Raw genomic sequence first — 20,648 nt, 5'->3', positions numbered from 1 at the left:
GTGGAAAGGCATACGGACTTTTCTTTGGGGGTCCGTTGCGGGCCCCCAGGGGTGAAGGGGGGTGGGGGGTGCACATGGGGGATACCTATGGTACCCCCCTGCCTTTGCGTGCACGAAGCGGCAACCACCACGCGGTGCCTGCAGCTTCGTGCACGCAAAGGAAAACATGCTTTTTTAACATTGCGGCGGGTGCTGCTTCAAGCAGCACCCGCCGCAATGTTAAATATACAGGATGTGACCGCCAGGGTGGTGATCACATCCTAATCAGCACGGAGGGACCGCCGCTGCCCCTGCGGACGGTCCCTCCTCCTCTGGGGTGGCGGACGGACCTCCTAATCGGCCCCATAGTCTAGTTCAGTTCAACTACGTTATTGAGTATTGAAGGCTTTTTAACTGTGTTTGTTTTCTGAATTTCTGATTTTCATAGTTATCTGCTACCTCATCCCTAGGTCATGAAAACGTACCACATGTACCACGCGGAGAGCATTAGTGCAGAAAGCAAGCTCAAAGAAGCTGAGAAGCAAGAAGAAAAGCAGATTGGCAGGTCAGGAGACCCAGCCTTCCATATCCGACTGGAAGACAAGCACCAAAGGCGCAGCTCTGTGAAGAAGATTGAGAAAATGAAAGAAAAAGTAAGCGTTGGGGTTGATGAAGAATATGCACATCAGCACTGTGTAGGAGGTTTTCCAGGGACGCTTCTTAGGATTTCATTAAGGAATTCATTTTCTGCGTTAAATTGTCACCAATGTTTGCCAAACTGTTTGTGAATCGATTATGTAGGCCAGTTGCACTTTTTTGTGTACAGTAGTGGATAAGCTAATATAATATTACTTTTCTCAACCCTGGCTTAATGCACCTTGTATAAGCAGGTGCTTTGATTACTTAAGTAAGCCCTGAAAGTTGTAATTTTCTCTGTTCAAGTGTGTCTCCTGGAGGAAAGCTACTTATCACAGGACCTGCGGTGTTGGAGAGCTGCAGGGCAGAGGATGTGATTTCGAGCGCTTTTAAGGCAACAGCTTCTAATTTCCTTCAATGGTTCTGTGTGTGTGCGTGTACATGTGCGTGCATGTGTCCGTGCGTGTGTGTGTCTTCCCCCAATAATGCGAGCACCTTAGAATGCACTATGTTGCCTATTGGGTTGTACTATGGATTATCGACCCCCAGAATATCATGAATATAGAGTAAAGAATATCCAGGGCAAGGTATGGAAAAGTACGTACATGTACGGAAGTGTAGATGTAGTATTCCTAACTTCACATCTACATACCTCGAAGATAAATAATCACAAAGTTACATATATGTGGAGTTAAGGATAGAAAATCAATACTAACTATTACTATTTGGATTTAGATATTACGAGCCATCAATGTGCAGGTTTTGATATTCAGGCTGCATGTCGGCGGTCAGGCCTGCTGTAACATACGGGAAAGTTCTTCTCTAAAAGGAAGTTGACAGCACTCCTCTCAGTTTATAAGTCGCAAAAACATCTTTATTGACACACAAACTATTTATGTGTTTATGTGCCAATAACGATTTTTTGAAACTTACAAACAGTGAGTGTGGTCAACTTCCTTTAGAGAAGGAACTTTCCTGCATGCATATAAATGTTCACTGCAAATCACCCATTATGAGCCAGCATCCCCAATGAGCCTGCACATGTGGCGTGGTCTCTGCAGCATCAGTTGAGAAAATATCCTTCCAAAAGCAACTGACGTTTACCCAACAATACAGCCTCTGACATTGTAACAGTTTTTGGCCTAAACAGACCTATTTTTAACCTAAGGTGTGTTACTAAAGTGCCAGAAAAACAGACAACGTGACATGAAAAAAATGCTACCTTATTCCATTAAAGAACTGACTACAGTGTTTCACTGCCTTGTTATTTATGCATTGCTGAAATTACATAATGTCCATGTATTTATAGTATCCCTTTCCAATTGCTAATATATTTCATCACAATAAAATAATTAATTACATTGAATAACACGTGGCATATTTCTAAAATAATCTGCCACCATATTCAAGTGAACACAAATTAAATCTTATCAACAGGTTCGATCATTGATATAAATCACAAAAACCCTGTGGATCTGTTTACCTAGTGTGAAATTTCAGGCAGTCTGAGAACACATTATTATGATTGTTATGGTATAAACTTCTATTGTCAAGGTGAATACTTGTGAGTTTAGCATGTCATCATGTTTTGTTAAGTGATTAGGTTAATATCAGCATGTTTTGGGGCTGAGAAATAAAAACATTGTCAGACCACCATGCCTCAGTGAAATGTTTATACCTACTTCAGCCAACTGGCTTTCTCTGTTAATTTTGATATCCTCTGAATATGATGGTTGGGTGATGACCAACTGCTGCACTTTGTTCGACAACAGAAATAACTTTCCTGCACTTCATGCAATATAACGCAAACTTTCGGAAAGAGAGTTGACTTCTCTTGCTTGGGTGGCAACAACTTTAGAAGGAAGACTGTCGATAGGGTGGAGAGTCTGGATTTAGCAGAAAATGCTGAGACCCCCTCATCCTCCTTATGTATTCTCTTTGCGGCATTAAACTGAGAAGCATGCCGGGCATTAAGAGGTTTTATCATTCCAGGAGCTCCAAAGCAGAACTTCTTATCAGTACCCTGGGAAAACTCGCAAAGTGCGGGTTGCAGATCCCCACCTCTTCTGAAAATTTTTCTTTCAACCAGAGCGATGGAAAAAGTCCTATAAAATGGATTGAACAAAGGTTCTCAGCTCCTCCTGTTCTTCCTGGGCCTCTTAAGCGCCTCTCTGCTATTCTCCAGATGCCATTTTATGCTTTGATCTTTCACTTGAAGGTCCACAGAAAATAGGAATGGGAAGTTATATTTGTTTTTTGGCCTGTTCAACTGATAGATCGTTTGGAAAAAGCTTGTTGCTTGTCACCCTGCCGAGGATAATTGGAAATGTTATTCTTCTTCATGGGGCAAAATGGATGATAAGTCAAGACGGGTGGTATGTGAGCGGGAAAAGCCAAAAACAACCTAAAATGCTAAAAAACCAACATTGGCCTTCCTATGGCAATATTAGAACAACCTTGAATGAGATGGAAATGCAGGAAACCATGGCATGGTTTCCCTAGCAGTTTGGTTATTTGTGCTAGCCAAAGTAATGTGCTGACAGCTCAGTTTACTGGCTTAAAAATTGAACAGAATTTAGAATAATCAGTTTCAATTAATGTATTCATGAAATATTAAACGTGTATTGTGAAAACTCGTTGGTACATTAGCTGGCTTGGGGATTGGCAATACATACTTACTAAAAGTGCTAGAAATTGTAGTAAACTATAGCTGCTGTATTTAATTAGTATTCGCATTCCTTAGATGAGAAGTGACTTCCTGGATGGCTACCTGATAATTATCACAGGGGGTGTTGAACAACACTGTCTTAGAAGAGTCACTGTAGTGTGAAATGAAAAGTGTAGTTATTGTACGTGTTACTACTCGGGACGAAGTCCACATAAGATAAAAAGTGTTATAACTTGTTTTATTCTCAAAACACGGTGTTGGCGCAGTGGAGAAATCTTTGACATTAATTGTTTAGATGAAAAGCTCAGAAACATTCATTGTATTTGCAAAATAGTTGAAAGGTATTGTTTTTGAGATGTACAGTGTGTGATTCCAAAATAGTGTAGTCACTCTCCATTATTTAGAACATATACGTAAGTAAGTAAACTTATTCGATCAAAAAAGAAATTGATCATTTACAGAGATAAAAACATCATAATACAAAATAAAAACAGTTGAATAAAATTGGGTAAAAATATTATATTCCAAATAGCAGCAATTACAATAAAAAAATATATCACATACTCTCAGATCAGGGTAAGTAAAAAAAAAGCAGTAGTAACAGTTCATTTCAATCAATACTATTTAGCATGTGCTAGGGTTAGATTGATAAAAGCTTCAAACGTTTTTGCCACGCATACAAGAGATACTAGTTAGTGCAAATACAAGCCACCTGGTATTATCAGATGTAAATATCCTACTGGCATCAGAAGGGCGAATACAAGATAAAATGCGGCACACAGGGATGATCCATTTTTTCCGATGATCATTATATGCAGGACAGAAAAAGAGAAAGTGTTCTATAGTCTCTGATTTATCCAGACACACAGGGCATATAGGTGAAACAAGTGCGTTGGCCCAAGAACTTCTTCTAGTGTGTAATGGTAAAGTCCCATATCTGAACTGCAAATATAAAGATCTAGCTTGAAGCGGCTCAATGTCATCTAAAAACTGTTCAAAGGCAAGCTCGCATTTAAAATTAAGCTCAGAAACATTCATTGTATTTGCTAAATAGTTGAAAGGTATTGTTTTTGAGATGTACAGTGTGTGCTTCCAAGATAGTGTAGATACTCTCCATTTTTAAGATTTAGAACATATACGTAAATTGTAGAATGTTTTCTGAACTGAGCATTGCTTGGTTTGAGGTTTCTTTTGTGAGTAAATACAGTTTATCTTACAAGCGACGTAAAGTTTAATCAATATGCATACCTCTGGTGGACTAGTGCGTTACACTTGAAATGCGTTCTGCATAAAATGGGACCTACAGAGGATTACTCTTCCTGTTTTGCATCTCCAAATCTCATACTCTAAAATAAGCGGAGAGTAGTGGTGGAATGCGAATTGCTCCAAACTGCTGGTCATCTGGCAAGGAAGAATCAGTTGTATAGAAAGGTAGATGACATGATCGTGCTTTGAAAGTAGGCCACGCCATCTGTATTGTGTACTCCTTGTGAGACATTAAGTTGGTCGTGGAGCCAGTGATGTGAGCCTTATGACAGAGTGCTTACTGGGTATTTTATAAGGCTGCATACAATCTGGCAAATTATTTAGTTAAAAGAAGCCTGTGCTTATCACAAGTAAGTCTTGAAGTCCCAACATGAAGTGGCATTCTGTACTACTGGTGTCGACTAGGAAACCCAAAGGTCTTAGTTCTAATCCTGTTCTCCTCATTAGATCACATCTTGAAATGCTATTGCAGTATGCCACTGTGCCTCTCTTTCTTTCTCTATATAATTTGCAAGTTTCGGAAATCATGCTGAAGTGCTATATAAGTTTTTGGGTAGCAGATCACTGAAATAGCATTTGCCATGGGATTTTATTTTGATAAGCCCCAGCGGAGGCCTTTCTTTACCCTCCCACTACGCAGGAGAAGTATATTTATGATATTTGTTTTGGGATTTATAGACTTCTGATCAAGAGTGATTCTTGGAGGAAAGGGAATCTTCGGTTTGTAGATGGAGTTCTGTTTAACTTTAACAATCCATCCTTCTATGTACAATCCATTGTAATGCAGAGTGCCCATTTACCATTTTTATTTTGTTCTGCATTTTCCTTTACAGCGCCAAGCTAAGTACTCTGAGAACAAGCTCAAGTCTATCAAGGCGCGGAATGAGTACCTGCTAACCCTCGAAGCCAGCAATGCCTCTGTATTCAAGTATTACATCCACGACCTATCGGATCTCATTGATGTGAGTAATTTGTTGATGATCAGGACCAGCTTACAAAAAAGTTTGCTAATGCAAAAATAAAACCGAAAGGACCGTTTTCAAAATGTTGCTGCATGAGTATTAGTGGCTAAAGCAAATACAATTTGACTCAAGGTAACATAAGGAACTAAAAGATTTCACTCTCCTTAAGCACTTAATAAAAAGTTTATAAAGTGCATTTCTTTTTGCTCTGAACTAACGCTCTGAAGGTTTCCTATTGTAGCATCACAATACAAAAGAGAGAATGGAATAAGAGGTGGATGAGGAATTCAGGCCCTTTGGTCTGTCTGGGCCCAAGGGTGTATGCTGCAGATGCTGGCATCATTTCCAGTTCTCAACTCAGTCCTGGCAGTGCCAGGTACAACCCCGCTAGTGCTTGCTTTGACTCCAGTGCTTCATTTGTCTTTGACTCCATATCAGTTGCTGTGGTTCTATGGCCCTCTGCGTTCTACAGTAGCACTTGCTTTCTGACATGATTGGCAAGAAAGTGTACCAGAACTCCTATCTATAAATGTGCCAGGTCAATGTAGATAATAACCTGTCAGGATGCCCCACGTGTTCTGATGGCCACAGACAGAATACTTGCTTTTCCTTCCAAAACACTTCATAATAAAATTACGGGTGGCTTCAAATTAAAACATTTTATTAAACCTAAAGGAATCCACTCTTGCGGCGTGCTGCGACTCACGACTACGTAAGTGCTCCTACGTAGTCGTGAGTCGCAGCACGCCGCATCCCGTAGAGGGGTGCGAAGGCCCCGATGATGAAGCATGACACCAAGGAGCCTGTTGGTGTGTGAGGGGTATTTATACAACACTGTGTGCTCCCCACCATTGTAGGGACCACTACCACTGTACGAGTGGATTCCTTTTTGTTTAATAAAATTACTAGGGGAGACAGAATCCACTCCCTCCTCTCCCTCCCTATTCTTGTTTTTTTCTTCTTCTTCTTCTTCAAATTAAAACAAACAGCCCACGAGATGTCCCTCTTGAGGTGGCCATGAATTCTCTGCAAGTTCTCACTCTGCTGTTCCAGCTTTGGCCTTTTTTGTAAATGAGTGCAAGTCCTATTTTCCCCTCTTGTTCATCAGACCAGTAGTGCACATCTCTCTGGATAATGTTTCTCCCCCCGCTTCCCTCCCCACTTCAGATAGAGTCTAGACCCCATACCTAATATCTGTCTGTTTCCATAGCAAGCCGTTTGGCAGCATTTGGGAGCAAGAGAGATTATTGTTTGTGATGGCCTCCTGTGTTGAGGCTAGCTTGACCTTTCTGAGGATGTCATGTGTGCATATGCATTATGCTTCTCACTGGGTCGGTAGAAGGAGTTCAAGCCTCCCTTACACTAAATCTTACACATATTTATAGGTGACTAGTCCTATGGGCTCAGAAGACCAAACCTTTAGTGGGTCTTCCCTTTGAACCTTCTGGCACTCAGGTAACAAAGACTACTAATTCATCAGAATTTGTTTGGCAGGCGCCCATCACCCTCATGTGCACAACGCCTGGTCCTCAGTGAACTCCCCTTTTCCATGTAAAGAAGCTGGAGTTGAAGACTGTTTTTCCAGCTCTAACAGACATCTCCTTATATTATTGATCCTCACAAACATCCCCCAAACCGTGCTCCCCATCGTTTCTAATTGTTCCACTCTTTTGCAATCAGTTCACATTCATGCTTCCCAGCACTTCGTGCCACCGACACATTCACCATTTAACATTGACGCAAACTCATTCACACTACCGACCGCACATCCTCAGAAGTTGAAGAGCACTGGTCTTAGATTGAACCCTTGGAACCATCTTGAAAGTCACCCTCTGACAAACAAATGCATTGCACTACCATACTAATGACTCTTTGAGTGACATACAAATACTAGTAATACAACATTTGCACCTACTCTATTTCTGACGGTCACCCTTGCAACTGCACTGGAGATCACAGCATATGGTTCTCAGCAATTCATACAAAATGATTCTGTAACACTTCTTCCACTCTAGAAGTCAACAAGCCCTTTGACACCAAAACTGCTTGCATCTCACTATGCATAGGATACTAAAATGTAACAGTGGTTCCTTAAAACTTGACAAACCTTAATTCCTAGACAAACTGGATCACACTGAATAAGGATAGGAGCGGAACAGCTCAGTTGTCTAGCTTCTATTTATTCATAGAGAGATTCAGAGAATAGATCTGCTTATATCCAGCCATCTAGATGACCAGGGGTGCTCTATCCCTTAGAGAAAGACTGCTCCTAAATTTGTGGGTGGTAAACATCCATGCCTTTCATTGCCACCTAAACCCAATCCACAAGGGGCATGTCAAATGGAAGCAGTTGCTCAGATGGTCCTTCCTGCTGATCCCTTTGTTGGATAACCTGCTTTGGATTTGGGTTTTGGTCCAACTTGCCTCAGCTAACAAATACTGGACCGCCTCTCTCAAAATGGGAGCGTAGTGACTCAGCCGCTGACTTCAGTTACTGTGCTTAGTTACTTCAAGCCTGATGTACTAAATCATTTTGTGGTTGCAAACCCTGCGATTCGCACAATCACTGGGCATGTGCTCACGAAAAGGCATTCGGAATGTACTAAACCCTTTTTGCAATATGTGAAAGTGTTTCTGAATCACAAATGAGGTTTTGTGATGTATTTTGCAACAAGATGTATTAGTGGTTAGTGACCAAAGTGTTGGCCGCAAATCATAGAAAAAGTTACCGACATCTCATAAAAGTTGATAACTGATTCACAAAGAGGAAGGTATCCACGTTGCACAACTTCCCCAGGAGCTATCATGATGGGTAACCCTGGGTAAGCAGGCAGTGATCCTGCTCCGCTTGCTGTCTTCCCAAACAGAAATCTTTTTTTAAGCATCGTCATTTCCTTTAAGGAAATCCTGTTTGGGAATGCAAACAGAGGGACAGAGGTCTGCTGTCCCTTGGAGACAACCCTCAATGTGTCACAAATCATAGGGAGGAGTCACAAATTTCAATCTGCCTAATCACTATTCATTATGCAGAACATTTGGTGATGCCCTGCGAATGGTAACTTTACGATGTGATTTACAAGTGCATTGGTTGAATCACAGAAGTAACACCTTGTTGCAAAACGTCTGTGTACAATTTACCCCCACTCGTTGCAACCTGTCGATTAGTCCACAGACCATAGGCTCCTGGAATTTAGCATATGGCAATTTGTTTGTCTCTCAAGGCATCCTATTTTTTGTTCAGTTTTCTATGTGAAAATGTAGAATTTTAAAGTGTCTAAAGCTTTGCCAGTGAGACAGGCAGAAACATTTTAAGGCATGGGCAAAGTGGGCAGTTGCCCAGGGCTCCCACCTTTCTCACTAACCGAACATTCCCCCCGACCCACCACCCCACGTACAGTGAGTGGAACAGTCAAAATTCCTGCCATAACAGCTGAGCGCATAAAAACAAGCTTCTTTTTCTCATTTGACAGCTGAGCATGCTTAACAGAAACGTGGCTATACATTTACTATTATTTCATGCTGCACTGCAATGCATGAAAGGGAGAGAGCAGCACAAAGCCCTATCTACTAGGATACTGCACTGCTGCTCTCTTCTCTTCTCCTCCTCTATTGTAAGTCTCCCTTCGACCTCAACTATTTTTCTCTACCTCCTTCTTTGTAGATCTGTCTACCTCACTGTCTCTTTTTCGATCTCACAGCTCTATATTTTTATCAACCTCGACTCTCTTTATCTCTTTCATGTAAGTCCCTCAACTCGTGTTTTTGTTTTCCACATTTCTCTTTCTACCCTTCACTCCGCCATCTACTTTTTTTTCTTTTCTACTACTATGTTTAGCTGATCCGCTTTTTGATACCTCTTCTCATTCCGCTCTCTCACTTTCTTCCACCTCTATTTTCCCTCATCTATCTTTGTCTTCTTCTTGCTATCGCTACTTTCACCTCTCTCTAATTCATCTCTTTTTCGCCATTACCACTCTCCAGTGGCGCTGGAACTAGGGCTACAGGAGGCGCTGCAGCACCACCATAGAGCCCGAAGTAGTGTAGATGGAGTATGAACAACAAAGGGGCCCTTTCAATATTTTTCTTCTGGCAGCTTTTTTGGGTTTTTATCGCCTATGCCTTTCTTAAAGAGACAGTATTGGCCTGCCTTCCCGTCTCTAAAAGTCATTCCAGGTCCACTGCTGCGCTCTCTACCTCACTCCCTTGGAGCTCTTTACTCATGTGCCTCGCTCTTCTCTCTGTACCTCCCGTTTAAACCACCGACGTCTCTACCTCTCTTTCTCTCCTTACATTTTCCCCTTTCTTTTTCTCTTTCCTACTGGCTACCTCATCTTTCTCTATATACTTTATTTCTCTCCCTACCTCATATTTTTCTCTACATCATCTTTATCTCTACCGCCTTTTTTCCTTACTTCACTTTACTTGCTGTACTCCTCTCTTTGTGTCACTGTCCATCTCCGGTATCTTGCATTGTCCAATTACTCTTACTCAACAGGGTCACAGATAACAGTCTAGTAAGAGGAGTGCACAAGAAGAGAAGAGGGCAAGGCAGGGGAAGAGAATTGAGGAGAAATCCTCAAATCAAACCAATGGAATGGTGAAAATCCTTAGCGCAGCACTTTACTTTTCACTGTTTATTGCAAGAACACCTGTAATAAAGACGTATATATTGTGAATACAAATATTTGGCAAATAACGCTACAATTTGTAGCCCTCTGTACAGCTGTCTTATTTTATTATTATGCACTTGTCCACTAAACAACTGTACCAAGTCACCCTTAGACACTGAACTTCATATAAAATATTGTTGTAAGTTAAAAAAAATCTAGATCCAAACTAAAAAAAAGAATTGGGTTCATCAATGGTTGCTCAAGCTTTCTTTTCGTACTGTTTGGCTAGCAGATAGCAGGGAGCATGAGCTTTCAGCTGTTTTTGGGGAGCTACTGTAGCTGAAGGCTTCACATATATTTCAATATTGTTTAGTATCAGGATGGCTAAATGAGCTGAAAAAAAAGTTATCAATCAATCAAGAATTTGTAGAGCGCACTACTCACCCATAAGGGTCTCAAGGCGCTGGAGGGGGAGGGGTGTTCGGGCAGCTCTGAGGTCATCCGAAGAGCCAGGTCTTGAGGTCCTTTCTGAAGACTTGCAGTGAAGGGCTTGGTCTGATGCTGAGGGGGAGTTTGTTCCAGATCTTGGCTGTGATGTAGGAGAAGGATCTGCCCCCTGTTCTGGCTCTGTGGATGCGTGGAATTCCGGCAAGGGCTAGGTTGGTGGAGCAGAGGATTCTCTTGGTGGCGTGGAAGGAGATTCTCTTGTTGAGGTATTGGGGTCCTCTTTTGTGGAGCGCTTTGTAGGCATGTGTGAGCAGTTTGAAGGTAACTCTCTTTTCGACGGGGAGCCAGTGGAGGTCGCGGAGGTGCTGGGTGATGTGGTCGTGTCATGGGTTGCTGAGGATGAGTCTGCCTGCGGTGTTCTGGACGGTCTGGAGCTTGAGAAGGAGAGTTTTGTTGATTCTGGCAATGAGCGCGTTTCTGTAGTCCAGCCTGCTGGTGATGAGTGTGTGATTGACAGTCTTCCTGGCGTCAGGGGGATCCATTTGAAGGTCTTGCGGAGTATGCGGAGGGTGTTGAGGATGTAGAGGACACAGCGTCGATCTGGTGGTTCATGGTGGGTGAGGAGTCAAGTATGATGCTGAGGTTCCGGGCGTGGTCCGTGGGGGTGGGAGGGTTTCTGAGAGAGGGGCCACCAGGTGTTGTTCCATGCGACGGGGTGGATCTAAGAATGAGGATTTCCTATTTTTCTGAGTTGAGCTTCAGGCAGCTGCTGCTCATCCAGGATGCAATGTCCTTTATTCCTTCCTGGAAACTGTGTCTGGTGATGTCGGGTTCCTTGGTGAGGGAGAGGAGGAGCTGGGTGTCGTCGGCGTAGGATACTATGCTGAGTCTTTGTTTTCTGATAATGGTTGCAAGGGAGGCCATGTAGATGTTGAAGAGCGTGGGGCTGAGGGAGGATCCTTGGGGTACTCCGCAAATTATCTCTGTGGGTTCGGAGAGGAAGGTTGGGAGTCCTATTCTTTGTGTTCTGCCAGAGAGAAAGGAGCGAATCCAGTCTAAGGCAGTTCCCCTATGCCAACGTTGTGGAGTTTGGCGGCTAGTGTGCGGTGGGAGACTGTGTCGAAGGCTGCTGAGAGGTCTAGTAACATAAGGGCTGCAGTGTGGCCTTGATTGAGGAGGGTGCAGATGTCGTCAGTAGCGGCTAAGAGGGCAGTATCGGTGCTGTGGTTGCTGCAGAAACCGGATTGAGATAAGTATGTATGTATGTATGTGGTCTTGTAAAGCGCACTGCTGCCCTGAGGCGTCGTGGCGCTGTAGACCGCTGGGGAACCTGTCCTGGTTTTCCCTGTGAGATGGTCCCTTTTCTGGGTATCTCCAAGGTGAAACCAGGCATCCCCGGCGAATGTGGGGGGACGTTGTAGAGATGAGGCAAGCTAATGCCCAGAGTTGCCGAGTGTGATCCCTGGTTAGAGTAGGCACCGAGGCGAGAATTATCGAGTCCGCTGACCCTGGTCCACGACCCTGCCGCGTCGGGAATTGAACCCTGGTCCCGGGCTGTTCTCTGCTTCCGGGTCTGCCGCTCTAACCAGTGAGCCACACCACTCCACCAAGTCAAGGATGTTGTTTGTTTCTATGAAGTACGTTAGCTGGGTGTTGCTGATTTTCTCAATGACTTTGGTGGCGAAGGGGAAGAGAGAGATGGGCCTGTAGTTCTTGAGGTCCGTCGGGTCTGTAGAAGGCTTCTTGAGGAGGGGTTTAACTTCGGAGCATTTCCAGTCATCGGGGAACGTGTCTGTTTCGAGGGCGCAGTTTATTGTCCATGGTAGTTCTGGTGCGATGGCGGAGGCAGCCCTGTGGAAGAATTGCAGTGGGCAGCGGTCAGTGGGTGCTCCGGAGTAGATGCTTTTCATAGTCTTTGCAGTGTCTTCTGTGTTGACAGGGGTCCAGGTGAGCAGGGTCGGATGGGTTGCGTTGCTGGTGGATGTTGGGTCGGCGCCTTTGTCATTGAATTTGACGTTGAGCCTCCTGATCTTGTGGTGGAAGATGGAGCTGAGTTTTTTACAGAGGTCCTTGGAGGGAGGGACGTTGGTGGTTTCACAGTGGGGTCTGTGAATTCTTGTATGATGGAAAAGAGTTCCTTGGATTTGTGGGAGTTGGAGAGGATTCTGTCCCAAATGAAGTTTCTCTTCGTTGATCTGATGAGTTGGTGGTGTGCCGTGGTGGCGGCCCTGTAGGGGTCGCATGCTTCCGGGGTTTGGCTGTTTCTCCATGCTTTCTCCAGTCCTCGGCATGAGCGCTTGGATTCTCGGAGGTTCGTAGTGAACCAGGTTGCTTTCGTGTTGTGTCGTCTGTCGGAGTTATGGAGGGGGCGAGATTGTTGGCGCAGTTGGCAATCCATTGGTGAAGGACATTGGCTGCAGTGTTGGCGTCTGTTGTGGTAGGGTGAGGAGTGCGGCTGAGGGCGGAGGTGAAGTGCTCTTCGGTGATCTTGTTCCAATTTCTCAGTAGAAGGCGAGGCATAGGCTTGTGTGGGGTGGGTTTCGAGAAGAAGAGGACGCAGAGGTGGTCTGTCTCGAGAGGTTCCATGGTGTGACTGAAGCAAATGTTGTTTCCTCCTGTAAAGAAGGGGTCAAGAGTGTGTCCCACCGTGTGGGTCGGGGTGGAGACAAGTTGCTTCAATCCAATGTTGGCAAGGTTCTCTTGGAGGGCGGTGGAGTTGGGGTCACTGAGGTTGTCCAGGTGGAAATTCAGATCTCCGAGCAGTACGTAGTCCATGGAGGCGAGGGCATGGGAAGCGCTGTAGTCCACAATGGTGTTGATGAAGGGGAGTGGGGTCCGTAAAGCCTGTAGGTGAGTGTTCCACGGAGTGTTGTTCTGGGGTTGGGCTTGATCTAGAAGTGGATGTGTTCCATGGGGGGGCGAGTCGTCATTTGTGATGGAGGTTGTCAGTCAGAGGGAGCTTTTGTGGATGATGGCTTGGCCACCTCGAGGGCGATTGGGCCAGTCTTTCCTCAGGATCTTGTATCCGTCGGGGAAGACGGTTGCGATGTTGGGAAAAGAGCTGGCGTTGGTCCAGGTCTCTGTGAGGAAGGTGACATCGGGTGAGAGAGTGTTAAGGAGGTCCCAAACTTCTACTGAGTGTCTGTGCAGGGAGTGTACATTGAAGAGGATGCAGCTCAAGGGTTTGCGTGTGCTCGCATCCGGTGGGTAGGCGGTAGCTGTCTGGGACCGGAGGTGGGTGAAGGTACGGAAGCAGTGTAAGCAGGAGAATGGGCCTTGGGAGTTGCTTGGCGCCGAAAGCTGGCAGTTGTTGTAGTGTCCAGGGTTGGGTGTGTGGAGAGTGCTGGAGTCGTAGCGGCGGGAGGTCGAAGGATCAGGGTCCCTGGCGCTGGTCGTGGACGGGCGCAGACGGTCTTGCCTTTGGCACACCTTCGGCACGCAAGCGGCGCACCCGCTGCGTGTGGCTACCAATAAGTAGGGGTCGGGGTGGGAGAGCAGCTGGGAGGTGGGAACCCCCGCCGGGGGGAGAGTCTGCGGGGACAGCAGCGTTGGGAAAAAGACAGAAACAGAGGGAATCAGAAAAATAGGCACAAAGGCCAAAACAGAACAGAAAAGAAAGATATAATAACAGCAGACCGAAAAAGACAGAAAAGGCTGACAGAGCGGACCAGCAGAAGAGCAGGCTTTTCCACTAGACCATCAGGGATGAGGCGCTCGCAGGAGCCCGCGGGTGGAGGAGGGCCTCGAACACTTAACGGGGAACCAGAAAGGCACTGGGTGCAGTGCCTTAATGACGGAGCTGCGCGAGGGGAGAGCAGTTCCATGACCAAATACAAAGTAGTTCCAGTGAGTTGGCCCGAAATATATATTGCTGGGGACCCCGCCAATCCTTAAAATGACACTGGGACAGAGTAACGAAAATGTATCCACTCTCCTATGCAGTGGACTATTTACTTTTGTTTGTTTCTCACCTAGCTTGGTTCACATCTACGTGGAGTTCGCTAGGTCCTTCCTGACATATGTTTAAGTTGCACAGTTGTTTTCTCTGCAAAGAACTGTAGTATGTGTATCACTCAGGGTAGGTTGAACTTGTTACTTAGATTCAGAGCCTCACTCTTCTTAAGACTGATTTGGCTCTCATTTGTGGCTCATAAGCCTATCAAACCATTGACCTGTAGCAATATTTTATTTTTCTATAGGTAATTATTTTATGAAGATATGCAGTTCTGGGAATTGTTGTATATTTCATGTAGAATATTTTTAGAAGTGCGATGTACAATATTCTCTGAGTGAAGCGCCATTAATTTTTCAATTATAGTGTTATTCCTGCTTTCTTCCCTGCACACAGCAGCAAAGGATGCTGAAGAACTTACGTGTCTTGCATTTTCCCAACTATAATGTGCAACCATAAAAGTACCGTTCACTCATGCCATCTGTGTTATCTTTCAATAAACTGCCTTTGGGCGCAGATCTTTCTGCTGCCATTGCAACTAATCCCAGATTATACTTGAGGCAACCTCACACCTCACAGAGCTTGTGGTTTATAATTTAAAAGAAGCAGCAATTTCTGAGAACGAAAAATATACACGTTCTTTCAATGCCACACAGGTTTTTGGTAAACCACAACTTTTCTCTACTTGTGCTCTTTGGACAAAGCCCTGGGTTATTATACAGTTCGAACACATTATCCGAAAATGACTACTTTTATTATACTTAACAAATTCGATCCTGTACATGTTTTTTGTCTGAGGTTTCTCCTACTCGAGTGAATATGACTAATATTTCAGCTACATGAAAATTATAATAATCTAGTGCAAGTGGTATCACTTAACATTATTAACGCACAACCGTGCCATTTAAATCAATTCCTATACCAAGTATGCATTTTAAAGGGAAATACAGTGTACAGTTACTCTCTGAATTCTTTTCATTATATAAACAAAATCCTAAAGATGTTGAGTGAATGCTTTTCTCTGGATTACATGCAATATAAAAGGTGACTAAGAATGTATTAGTATGAGGAATTATGTAAATGGCTCATATATGCCTTTGTGTTTCAATTTATGAGGCAGTTATGCCCTGCACATTCTCCATTTGATTTCTTTTGCTTTTTCATAAGTGTTTTCTTGCTTTTTATAACATTTAACAATGTCATGGTGCTTGTTCATGACTTAGCTATTTTTCGGGTGTCCAACTTTATTTGTAATGCTATCATAATTGCATGTTATTTTCATTGCACTTTTACCAAAGTGCTCTGTGTGGAAAATGTTTATGCAATGATGATTGTCCTGTCTGTAGTGGTATTCATTTTATGACCATTTTAAGGATGAAAGGCTGAGTCAGTCTTGCCTTGATTTAAGACTACAACCTATTCATCGGGCAAAGATCCCTGCATTAAACTCTTCTCTTCCTAAACTATGTAGCATTATGTAATTCTAAGGTAGGTTATGCTAATTTATGTTGCAGTATCTTTTAATATGTTCGCTTCAGGCGGGTTTCTTGTAATGCACAACTGAATCGTCTCCAGGCCCGGCCTTCAGTTTGTCAGCAAAAAACATACTTTTTTGGTCGTGAACAGGAGTTGAAAGGCCAGAGATGACTGTGCACGTTTGGGGGTATGAAGTGTCTCTAGGAGCAGTGCTGGAATGAAGGGGAAACCAACCGGTTCCCGGAACCGGCAGATAATCTTTGGAATACATTTGGCCCCACTGAAATATACTGAATATGTCCCAGTGTAATTTGCCAACACCGTGACACACTTTAGTAGTGCCCGCACTTGTCTGCTTTCTCTTCATTGCATCAACGTGCAGGCAGCGAGGGGTTTTCTTATTTTCACATCGAGCTGGGCCAAAAAGAGAGGTTGAATTTAAAGGGCCTTCAGCCATCCTTCTGTTCGAGTATACTCCTGACTGGAAGTGATCTGAAGTCTAGCGCCTAGACGTCCATACAATAGAGGGGGAACAAAGGCACACAGCTTGCAGTGGGAGCTGCTCCCCATGGGACAGGCCGGGGCGGGGGGTGGGGTGGGGAAGCAGAACCATAAATATAAAAACAAATACAAATGTTTAAAAATAAAAAATTACAACTTACCTGACACTCCGACTTGCGCCTCGGCTGGTGCACACTGCGCAGGCTCCCAGATACCAATCACAATGCTTCCCTCATGCTAGGAATACTAGGGGAAACCATGCTGGGATTGGTCTGAGCAGCCTGATTTGCCACTCACAGGGCCTTGGAGCCTGGGACTGTTCTCCACTGGGCTGTTTAACACAGCCGGGTGGAGAAACGCTAAGTGCGCATGAATGCTTTGGCCGGCCCAAAACAGCCAGCCAAACCGCCATGTGCACTTAAGGGCCCACAACTCCTCCTTTGGAAGCTCAGGATGGCCCAGCCTGACCAGCTCTGCCCCGCCTTTTGGGTTATCTACCAAGCAGATGCAATGGTGAAAAGGAAAATGATAATACAATTATTTTATTATAATTTTATTTTTCACTTTTGCCTCTGCTGTGTAGCAGCAGTGGGTTAACGCTCCACCACCATAACGGAGGAGGAGACCCTGTCACCTTGTTATAACTTCGCAAGTACTTAAGAGAAACTCCTATTTGGAATTGGGTTAGTAATCTTTGTTCAAACCCCATGTAAGAGATCTGCTTGGACTGTAAGAATGCTAGACAAATTGGTGTGTATGAGTAATTCCACAAGTAACAGTTTAAACGGTACTTGCATATTTATTGTTATTAATTATTTTTATGTTATGTTAACTCATGTTTGTTAAAGCGCACGGCTACTCCTTGGAGTGTCCCGGCGCTAGGAAGAACATAAACCACATAACGTCAACCCAAGCACAACCACTGCTCCAAGGTTCACAACTGAAAGAGCCACGTTTTCAGACTCTTCCTAAAAGTAAGGAGGTCTGGGCTTTGTCTGATGGAGAAAGGTAGGCTATTCCACAGCGCTACTCATTCCTGGGTAGTGTGTCTGAGGGCTTTACATTACACACACACTATACATTTCAATAAATCATACAATCTGCTAAAATAAAAATCTGTCATGTGCTTGTTACACAGTGTGCTCTGCATGAAACACATTAACCATCTAGGCTACTTTATGAGTCAACATTTTGACTAGGCATAACGCAGATCACCCCTGCAAGTGCATTAACCAGAAGAGTTATCTTACCATTATTACTATTCCCTGAGATTTATTGGACACACACATTTTAAAATGTAGCCTTTGCAATCAATTAAGCCAGAACAGATTTACTTTTGTTTCTCCTTTTTGCCAATTTCTTTGCGGCAGAGTTTTAAAATAATAAATGTATAGGTTGATACCAAACTGCTTATCAGGGCTGCACCGTCATGACTCCACTCCCTTTTTGTTGTCACACCTTGAGCCCTAATTTATGGGTTCCGGGAGTAAAACTTTCCAGTTCCAGCACTGCCCAGGAGTCTAGGTTTTTCAGATATCTCCAATCAGAGGCCAAGCATCTGTATTGGAAAAAAGCGCGTTTTAAAGCATGGGCAAAGTGGACTAGTCTCCAGGGGGCCCAGCAATAAAGTGAAGGTGATAACATTCGAAATTGTTCCAAACACAGGGCCCAAAAATGTATCCTGTCCTTCAGCACCCCAAAATTCCTCAAGATGACACTACATTGTACACTTTGGGCCACACGAAAGACGTCAAAGTAATGTGCTTCAGTGTGTGAATGTGCCTATTTTGCTCTGGTGACCTTCAAAATAGGATTTTAGCTAAAATGATTGATTAAAAGGATACTTTTGCAGTCGTGTATCTGAAAGGATACAGTTCACTTGTGGGTAAATGTAGTGTGGATGACGTTGGATTAGGAAGAATAAAATTGTCTGTCCTGGCGCGATTCCTGCCAGCAATATTCACATCCTGTTTTTCCAACACTGTCTCCGCAGCAGCTAATTCCCTACTTTAGAATTTAAAATGGCCCCTTATGTCATAAACAAAACACCCTGAATCGGCATTCCTGCCTTTGGCTGTCAGAGACTCGTTTCTTCCGCGCAGGCTTAATATTTCCGGTAGTTAAGGCAATGTTACACTGTCTGTTTCCTCGATATGAAAACTGCCGACTTAGACATATTTTCTTTCTTTCATATGAAAAAAAAAAAATTGGGGGTATTTATAGTTTTAAACTGCGCTGCCTGAAACTTTTCAGTTACTTCACAGCACAACATGGCTGCAGCCTTTGGGAAGGGAGGAGTACGCGTCCAGTCAGGCAGAGCAACTGCCCCTTAGAATCATAGCTGATGAGTGCTTCAGCCACACTGCCCTTTAAGAACTCAAAACGTAGATGTGGCCATTATGCGAGCCAAGATCCCTGCAGTAACTTTTAAAGTGAAGCCTTCGAGTCCGGCCATTGCAGATAGCTTGTCCAGGATATCACTATCTTAGTCTCTGGTTTTCCCCAAAAATGTAATCTTAATAAATAAAAATACATGCATACATGTGTTCAAGTCAATCAATCAATCAATCAATCAAAGACATTTATAGAGCGCACTACCTACCCGTAGGGTCTCGAGGCGCTGGGGGGGGGGGGGGGGGGGGGGGGGGGGGGGGCCGCTACTGCTCGAACAGCCAGGTCTTGAGCTTCTTCCTGAAGGAGAGGTGGTCTTGGGTCAGGCGCAGGTCGGCCGGGAGGGAGTTCCAGGTCTTGGCGGCCAGGTAGGAGAAGGACCTTCCTCCTGTAGTGGCTCTGCGGATGCGTGGGACGGCGGCGAGGGCGTGGCTGGCGGATCGGAGGTGGCGTTTGGGAGCGTAGAAGTTGATTCGGTTGTTGAGGTAGCTCGGGCCTTGGTCGTGGAGAGCTTTGTGTGCGTGGGTAAGGAGGCGGAAGGTGATTCTCTTGCTGACCGGGAGCCAGTGCAGGTCTCTTAGGTGTCCGGAGATGTGGCTGTGTCGTGGGATGTCGAGGATGAGTCTGGCTGAGGCGTTCTGGATGCGCTGGAGTCTCTTCTGGATCTTGGCGGTGGTTCCAGCGTAGAGTGCGTTGCCGTAGTCCAGTCGGCTGGTGACGAGGGCCTGGGTGACGGTCTTCCTGGTCTCTGTGGGGATCCACCAGAAGATCTTCAGAAGCATGCGCAGGATGTTGAAGCACGACGAGGAGACGGCGTTGACTTGCCTGGTCATGGAGAGGGAGGAGTCCAGTATGAAGCCCAGGTTGCGTGCGTGGTCCGTCGGTTTGGGTGCGGTGCCCAGGGCGGGGGGCCACCAGGAGTCGTCCCAGGCGGAGGGCGAGGAGCCCAGGATGAGGACCTCCGTCTTATCTGAGTTCAGCTTCAGGCGGCTCGTCGTCATCCACTCGGCTACCTCTCTCATCCCTTCGTGCAGGTTGGCTCTGGCGGCGGCGGGGTCGTTGGTCAGGGAGAGGATCAGCTGGGTGTCGTCGGCGTAGGAGATGATGTTGAGGTTGTGTTGGCGTGCGATGGCCGCGAGGGGGCTCATGTAGACGTTGAAGAGAGTCGGGCTCAGCGAGGATCCTTGAGGGACGCCGCAGATGACTTCGGTGGCCTCTGACTTGTAAGGTGGTAGGCGGACTCTTTGTGTTCTTCCGTCGAGAAAGGAGACGATCCATTCCAGCGCCTTCTCCTGGATTCCGACGTTGCTGAGGCGCTGTACTAGGGTGCGGTGGCAGACTGTGTCGAAAGCCGCGGAGAGGTCTAGCAGGATGAGGGCCGCTGTTTCCCCGTTGTCCATCAGGGCTCGGATGTCGTCAGTGGCGGCGATGAGGGCGGTCTCGGTGCTGTGGTTGGCGCGGAATCCGGACTGCGATGGGTCGAGGGATCCATTCGTCTCGAGGAAGGCGGCCAGCTGTTTGTTGACGGTCTTCTCGATGACTTTGGCTGGGAACGGGAGTAGAGAGATGGGGCGGTAATTCTTGAGTTCGGTGGGGTCTGCTGTAGGTTTCTTCAGTAGAGCTCTGAGTTCGGCGTGCTTCCAGCTCTCGGGGAAGGTGGCGGTGTCGAATGAGGTGTTGATGATGTCCCGCAGGTAGGGTGCGATGACAGCGTCGGCTTTGTTGAAGACGTGGTGAGGGCAGGGGTCGGTCGGAGATCC

At 45.3% G+C, this 20,648-nt stretch overlaps 1 protein-coding gene across 1 annotated transcript in view; it reads left to right on the top strand.

The window, feature by feature from the left end:
- Window positions 1-20,648, top strand: part of SRGAP1 (SLIT-ROBO Rho GTPase activating protein 1) — a 538,479-nt gene that overhangs the window by 387,039 nt on the left and 130,792 nt on the right. The window contains exons 5-6 of the mRNA XM_086919057.1: window positions 450-632; window positions 5,383-5,511. Of these exons, the coding sequence (XP_086775183.1) occupies window positions 450-632; window positions 5,383-5,511 (312 nt within the window). The remainder of the gene's footprint in view (window positions 1-449; window positions 633-5,382; window positions 5,512-20,648) is intronic.

Source organism: Lissotriton vulgaris, chromosome 1_1 (assembly GCF_964263255.1).
Source record: "Lissotriton vulgaris chromosome 1_1, aLisVul1.2, whole genome shotgun sequence".
Classification (NCBI taxonomy): Eukaryota; Metazoa; Chordata; class Amphibia; order Caudata; family Salamandridae; genus Lissotriton; species Lissotriton vulgaris.
The sequence above is the reverse complement of the archived record's forward strand: the minus strand, read 5'-3'. Positions and strand labels throughout refer to the sequence as shown.